Source organism: Stegodyphus dumicola, chromosome 4 (genome assembly GCF_044657685.1).
Source record: "Stegodyphus dumicola isolate Sdum_Otavi_A_Nest chromosome 4, ASM4465768v1".
NCBI lineage: Eukaryota > Metazoa > Arthropoda > Arachnida > Araneae > Eresidae > Stegodyphus > Stegodyphus dumicola.
The window spans coordinates 54445497-54453527 of record NC_140771.1 but is presented as its reverse complement, the minus strand read 5'-3'; the positions used below and the strand labels follow the sequence as shown (position 1 = coordinate 54453527).

The 8031-nt window shown below is 35.5% G+C and overlaps 1 protein-coding gene across 4 annotated transcripts in view; it reads left to right on the top strand.

Moving 5' to 3' along the window:
* The first annotated feature begins 4799 nt into the window (after positions 1 to 4799).
* Positions 4800 to 8031, top strand: part of LOC118195998 (uncharacterized) — an 81338-nt gene continuing 78106 nt past the window's right edge. Inside the window, exon 1 of one of the 4 annotated variants that reach the window (XM_085814905.1) lies at positions 4800 to 4955. In XM_085814905.1, the coding sequence (XP_085671031.1) occupies positions 4922 to 4955 (34 nt within the window). In that variant the 5' untranslated portion in view covers positions 4800 to 4921. The other 3 variants (XM_085814906.1, XM_085814907.1, XM_085814908.1) reach the window with 3 other exon arrangements.

Here is an 8031-nt window from a genome sequence, read left to right as displayed (position 1 = left end):
TGTTCACATAAAAAGTATTGGTGGCTTCCTTTAAAGCAGAATTGATGCTGTTGATAAATTTTGAGACTTCGTGTTCTAAATCTTCTGTATTGTTGATGCATGGGTTACCTTGTATGGAGTTCTTCAGAATTTCAGAGTATTTGATCCAATTTGTAATTCCTATACTTCTGTCAAGTGAGGGGAGGTATTTATTAATGGGGATTTCAAATACAATGGGGTTGTGGTCGGAAGACAGGGCTGAAATTACAGAGATATTGCATCTGTTAGTAATGTTATTTGAGATGAAGAAGTCAATTGTGGTGGCGCTATTGTACCCGTAGTGGATGGGCTCGTCTGGAGCATGAATATTATAATTATTTGATTGAATGAGCTTAAATATGTCATTTCCTTTTTTGTTAGCAGGTCCTCGGTTACAACAGGGGTGTTTGGCGTTGAAGTCCCCTCCGACAATGGTAGAAGTATTAGAATTAAGGAGGTGAATCAATTCTTGTGCGCTGGGATTATTATTTGGTGGGATGTATATATTCGAAATTTTGAATTTTTTATGTTCTATTACAATTTCTATTGTGTTACTTTCGAAAGTGGTACTGGAATTAGGAATTTGAGCGTGTTTTATGCTCCTTTTAACAAATGTGATGATGCCACCGCCTCTTCCTGTCTCACGATCAGTACGGTAGGTGTTATAATTAGCATAAAGTACTTTGAGTGCTGGTTTAAGGTGAGTCTCTTGTATGAGTATTACGTCAGGTTCAATTTCAATAATGAGGTTCGATAATTCATCTTTTTTATGGTAAAGACCGTTAGCGTTCCAAGAGAGGATTTTTATGTTGCATCTGTTCTTGAATTTATTAGCATTAAAGATGATTTCCTATTTTTTCAATGATTTCGACTACTGCGATTATTTTATCTAGAGGTGATTTCTTGGTTTTAATGTTTTTGAGTCCTCGTATCACTATTGTTCAGATTGTTTTTAGCGTAGAGAAGTCTAAGAGGTCTGACAGGGAGGATTCTGCGGTGCTGGTAGTTTCTTCTGTTAGAATTTCGTTTTGAATGGAGGTTTGAGCGATATTTTCGTTACTGTTTGATGTCAGCGGAGAAAAGTCTTGTTTTCTGTTAGTCCAGGGATTGGTTGCTGGTGGAGGACTGGGTTGGAACTTAACTTGTTTGTTTTTTGGTCTGGCTGGGCAATTTGAAAAGTTGGCTGTCTGAGGACCTTTGCAGTGATAACATATGGCTGGCTGGTCGCGACTACGGGTGCATTCTATAGGTTTGTGATTGCCTCCGCAACGGACGCAAACCCAGTCTCTGGTGCAGAGCAGGGAACTGTGAAGAAAAAATCCCTGGCATCTATAGCATTGTGGAGGGCCAGGTTTCTTGCGTAATGATTCTATTGTTACGTTCATATAACCTATGCGTTTGATTTTGAATACTTCCTTATTTTCTTCTGATTTTGGTATATGTACTAAGAAAAGCGGCATTGGTTTGTTTTCTTTTCTGTTTCTTAAAAGTGTAATAAAGTTAACCTTAAATCCTTTGTCAAGAAGTTCTTGAGTGATGGTTTGGGGATCTGTGGTGATGGGTAAGCCTCTTATTATGACTTTTAAAACTTTATCTTCGGGCAGTAAGTAGGTGTGGGCTTTAAGCTTAGTTTCTTTGACTATTTTGCGAATGAAACGATGTGAGTCAGAGTCTGCAGGCTGTATTTCTAGGCGGCGTCCTTTTAAGGTGCCAATTATCTCTTTTCCGGTTTGCTTGTTTAAGTTTTTAAAGAATTCATCTGCTTTTGGTACGTCATCTACGACAATAATTGGCACTTTATCAATTCTGCTTGTTTTGGGGCTGGAGTTTGTTTTTCTATTTGCGGGAATGGTGTCACTTTTGTTTGGTTGGTCTTTTGGGGTGGTAGTTAGCAGAGTGGCTGATTCATCTTCGTTGTCCAAATGCATGTCGTCTATTTGGTTCTCTAATTGTTTATATCGATTGCTGGTTTTGAGGGAAGGCTCCTCATCGGAGTCAGAATCCGTTTGCCTATGGCGAAATTTTCTTTTTCTTTGTTCTTTGAAACCACTAGTGGATTGAAGTATGTCGCAGAAGTTTTTAATCTCTTCAAATTGCTTAGCGAGCTTTTCGTTGGAGGTTTGTAATTCGTTTATTTTTGCATTGGCCATCTCGTTTTCCTGCATACGCAGTTGATTAATGGCTTTAACAAGGAGAAAGTTTAGTTCTTTTTTATCACTAGCGGACAAAATCACATTTGTGTCATTACGAATATCTTGGATATCTTCCACCAAGGATCTGGTAGTTTCGACATCATTGGATAAAGTAATTTTGTGACTTAATATTGGGAGAACGTTGGGTTCATCATTGAGATGTCTCATGTGAGGATTTTCTGAGTTTGGAGGTGAATTTTCCATGTTTATGTTATTATTAGTTACAGTTATGTTTGTTGTGTCATATTGATTAATCATGTGAGGCAAATAAGTTGGAAAAAGGCCTAACTAGAGGCCGTACCCGAAGGTACCCTTATCAGCACGGTGAATAAAGAAAATCAGAAGAAAGAATAAAATACGACCTGTTTTATCCAGCGAAGAGTGCAGCAGTGGAGTTAAGGCGACACTTTTGCAAGGCGAAAGCCAAAGAAGAAACAACCCAGAGCCCTTGAGGCGAGGTCGATGAACTCGATACAGTAGCGGGGGTGGTAGCAACGCAAGGCAACGGAGAGCGAAGCGATAAGACGTCTATCTCGAACGCTGTCCCACCTCGGAATGTAGAGACATCAAAAATTTGAAACATAAACTGACAGCGTTATTTCCTTCTGCGCATGCGCTTGGTGTCACAATCTCGCAAGACCTCGTAAATCGCCATATTTAATCGCCGGTTGCGTGTCCTAGGGAGGAAATAAAAATACGCTGCCCGTTCGTTCTTTGGCCAAACCAAGGCCAACTTATACTCAAGGCCTGCCAGTGTGAAAATATTCTTTTGTGTTTTCGGTTGCCTGCGTGATATTCCTACTGATCGCAAGATGGCGCTACAATTTTGATACACTTTGCGATGTTTACAAAAATCGGAAATGTACCAAAAACGAATTCTGTCTTGTTATATGCAAAGTTTAAAAACGATTAATGTATAGTAGTCAGAAATTGTTGATTTTTTTATTAGTAAAAATATTTTAATTAGAAGGAAAGCATGGAATTTTAAGCTATCTCACCTTTTTTTTTTTTACACATAAACACCAGCTATTTGATCTCGATTTTAATTCCTGCTTTCATCTAGACATGGGCTATTCTGAATTGTACGCATTACAACTATTTATCCTAATTTAAAGGTTATTCAGAGTATACACCTTATTTTTTAATTATTTATATAGTAAGAAGTTAACAGCTTCAGATCATGTACTATTTCAGTGAAAAATTTTCAAAATATTTCTATCGGCGGTACTGGGCCAAAAAATAATTTAGTATCCCATATCAAAGATGTAATTAACATATTAATACACCGTGATCTGAAATTTGCATATCTATTTCCACGGCATTGGAGTAAAAATATTACTTAAAGAGATTATAGTAAAAATATTACTTAAAGTGATTAAATTTTACATACTGAAGAATTTTTTTAAATTATTAAATAACTGTTTTTAGGAAATCTTAAACAATAAAAGTTTAAATAATTCAGATTTTGATCTCTGTGCAGTATTTGCATTGCAGATATTCAAAGACATTCTAAAATTATTAGGCCAAAAAAAAGTCTTACTGTGGCATAGATTTTGAATGAAACTCAAACCCAAAGTTGCTTTTTTGACTAATTTTAATATTACACAGGTGTGTTTCTCTTCACTTTCATTTGTATTCTAAATTTCATTGATGTTAACATTAAGAAACTAGTAATTGAATTAAGTGCATTGCAGCAATTTACATTTTCAGTGTTAGAGAAATTTCAATTTTTCAAATGAAAATAATGAAATTTTTCATAAAGCTATTGATCAAATCAATCTGTTTGTTATAAATAAAAGAGACACAGACATCATAAAATATATTTTAACAGCACACACAAAAAAAATAATAACTCTCATAATCACAATATATACTTTAGAAAACGTTCAGTTCTGTATATCAAGGATAAAATTTGAAAACTTGCAATGGCTGAATATAAATAATATATCCATCACTTAAATATACAGCAGGTAGACATTTTTACACACATACAACATTTATCAGAATCACATGTGTATAAAATTTTATGGCTGGCAGCGTGAGATACTGATATAGTTCATTATCAAGAATAATGTATATATGAAATAAAATTACTGAATTTCACAAAACAATATTATTACTATTAAGCACACATACATATGAGTGCCATCTTGATACATTACCTACGTGACATAAATCCATGTGTAGCATTCCCATTCCAGATTAATCAGAAGAAAGTTCCACACACAGTTTTGAAAATAACAGCATTAGATGCACAAAGATTTCAGAATTAAATAAGCAGAATGAAGAATTTCAGAACTGAGTTCAATGAGGTATATACACAATTTTAAACCTATATACATATAAAGTTAGGCAAAAAAAACAAGCTTATTAAGTATAGCCCTTAAACATACAGCAGCTAGACATAAAATACACTTTTTGTTAATAACGAGCCACGTTACAAATAGTGAGCGTATAGCAAAATTGTAGCAGAATGCGATCGCCACCTAGTGATGAATTTCGCGAAAGCCACTGAAAACTGGGAACCGGAATTTCGTTCAGTCTGGCAGGCCTTGAGTATAAGTTTGCCTTGGTCTAACGAAGGTTACCATGCTGAAAATATGCCTATTGCGCATGCGGAAAATAAGCCTCTTGCGCATAAACCAAACATCATATTATAAATTAGAATATTACAAATTCTTTGGCTAGAGTTTACCAAAGCAGTTGGCTGTATGTACGTCTTGAAGCAGTCAGAAGCAGTCAGAAGTACGTCTTTAGAGATTCTTTGCATACAGCTTCGGCTCGAATTTTAGCGGCTCGTTCTCTCCGTAGACGCTAGTGTATTCCTCATTAAGATTTTCTGCGAGCAAAAAGGAGTAAGTGGGATTAGCGGAACTTTTCTGGAATATTTGCTTGTGAAATATAAGTCAAACGTTTTTGTGTATGACTAGTACTAATTGAAATAATTTCGGCAAAACTACAGGTTATGGGCCAGAATTTGTTGTTATTGAAACTTACTTGTAGTACAGTAGGCGCCGCTTAAATCTGACCAGGTTTGTCCATGACTATTTTGATAGCAAAGCGACGAGAAAAATGTCCTTCAAAATATTAACGGAATTTAACTAATTTAATATAGCTAGAAACATGTGAACACTTACCTACACAACATTTTAGTTAGTAAATGCGTTAATAGTTAATCATCTGCTAATGCTACGCTAAAGATCATTTATGAACATCTTACGTTGCTCTAATGTTTCTAGAATTTTTTCTGTTTATGCTGTACCCGTAATCTCAATAACTGTAGGCCCAAAGAACAATACATATTCTTCTATCATTCCAGTGGTTTTAGGAAATTTTCTGATTTCATCGTCGTTTTCTACAGAAAATTTATCGCATGATGTACTTGGATTTGTTTCAGAAAACGAGTGGCAGTTATCTTCTGTCATTGATGCTGCAACTTTTTTCCCATCAATATCCCCCCCCCCCAATTTTTAAATTCCTCACAATTCATGTTATTTAATTAAAGGCAACTTTTAATGGGTTACTTGGAAACATGTCTTAGTCATTTTGCAATTTCTATAATGTATTTCACCCTTATTTGGTGATTTTAAGTTTTATTTAGCAACTTTACTTCAGTTTAAAAAAATTATGCTGTAATATTTTAATAACATTAACTGTTCAGAATCAGTGATGTATTTTCCATGTTTTGTATACAAATGGGTGAGAATTGGTCATTTTGATAACAATGATAACATTAACTTCAGTTACATTAAGTGGTGCTTACATATGTTGAAGGAACATTTTTATGGGGGATACTCAGATAACTGACACTTGGTGAGCTTTCTGAAATCACTATAGGCAATTTGAGCGATACGAGCCAAACAGTGGGAAAAGTGTGAAACAGATGTCAGCTATGATAGGGTGGCAGGGGAAAGGGAAGGAATGTGATTCTGTATTATTATGCTCTAATAATGACATATGTTCACAGCATATAGCCCTATAATTACTCTGTAATTACTTATCTTTCTTTTTTCACTCATACAATTAAGTATTGATTGCCATTAATCTAGTACTTTAATCGGGATAATATACAAGAGTGAATCTGAAAAAGTGGGTAAAACTTTACATGGTGATACTACGTAGTTATACGAGCAATAGTCGTCATAAAATATATGGTCAGAACGCTAGCGCTGAGAAGTTAAAAGGTAGTTTTTCACGGTCACATTTAAAGAGTTAACACAAGAATAAGAGAAGATACTTCAGAAAATATTTTATTAACAGGATTGTTATTGATGTACGATGCTCAAAGAAATTGCTTAAACAATATTCTACCAGTTGTAGTGCAGGCTTTAAATCTGCGTGACAGTGACATGCATATTTGCGAAGACACCAGACATTTCCCGAGTATTGCCGGCAACAATGATCTTGGCAACTAGATTCGTATTGGTTTCAATGGAGCAATCATAGATTAGTCTTTTCTTACAACCCGCCACAGGAAAAAGTCCAAACACGAGAGATCCTGTGGTCTTGGTTGTCAAGCAATGGGACCACCTCGACCAATCCATCACCCTGAAAATTTCGTGGTTCGTATAACAGCCATCCTCTTGGCATTCCGCGATATAAAATGTTGCTGGATAAGAGCACCGACTCTTTTTATGCCATTTACAATGTGACCTAGATGCTCGCCTTTTGCATGCCGCCTAGACTTTCTATGATGATTATTATAGTTGCATTCTTTCACCCCATAACGTTTTGCCCACCTTTTCAGATTCACCATGTATAAAAATTTGAAGAGGGTAGAGTAGACTTTATGGTACCCCTTGTATTATGGCGAAGTTGTTGTTTGATTTATCGCCAAGTTGTTGTTTGATTTATCGCCAAGTTGTTGTTTCATTTATCGCTAAGTTGTTGTTTCATTTATGGTAGCCTGAGTAGTTGAATGTTATGGAAACCCAATTGTGATGTAATCGGGTGCATGATTCTGGGAAATTTGAATCATGGGATGTTTTGTAAGCATTTTTTGTGTGTGTTAAAACTGTTTAGATGGATTTGAATGGGTTTGTAGGAAGAAAGGTTCAGATGGTCACTATGTGAAGCATTCGATCAGAAAGAGTATCTAGTTTGAAAAAAGTCATTTGAGTAGGATTGATATTTAGATTTTTACGTGGCTCTGGGTGTACGAAGCGAACTCGAAAATCATGGTAAGTCAATATTTGCTTTTGGTAGTGCATAAATTTATAACATGTTTTTCCTTTTTTATGTTATTTTATTGTTTGGTTTAAAATGTATTTTATTGAGATTATGTATTTTTTGTTTGCCTATATTGTAGACTTTGGTGCTCCTTTAACTTTTTAAGTGAAAATATATCGATGTCAGCATGGACAAAGTAAAGGGAGTGTGCAATTCTGGGATTTTTTTTTAAAGGGAAAATAGGCCGACGTGTACATGAATAAAGTTAAAAGAGTGCGCAGTTCCATTTTTGTGCAATTCGGGGATTTTTTTAAAGTGAAAATAGGTCGACATGTACATGGATAAAGTCAAAGGAGTGCGCAATGCCATTTTTGTGCAATTCGGGAGTTTTTCTTTAAGTGAAAATAAGCCAATGTGTACATGGATACTGAGTTTGTGCAAGTGTTTGTCTTGTTATTTTGGCTTTGTGTAGTGGCAATTTTTGCGCCATGCCGCTTCGCAAGCCAAAATAATGAGCCAAAATATCCATGTGCCGCCAAGTTTCACCAAGGGGTACCCTAAACTATACTTTTACCATTTGAAGGAAATAGGAGAAATTTTGTATACCAGCTTTTTTTTTTTTTTGGAACTACTCTGATATGCGCCCTCAAGT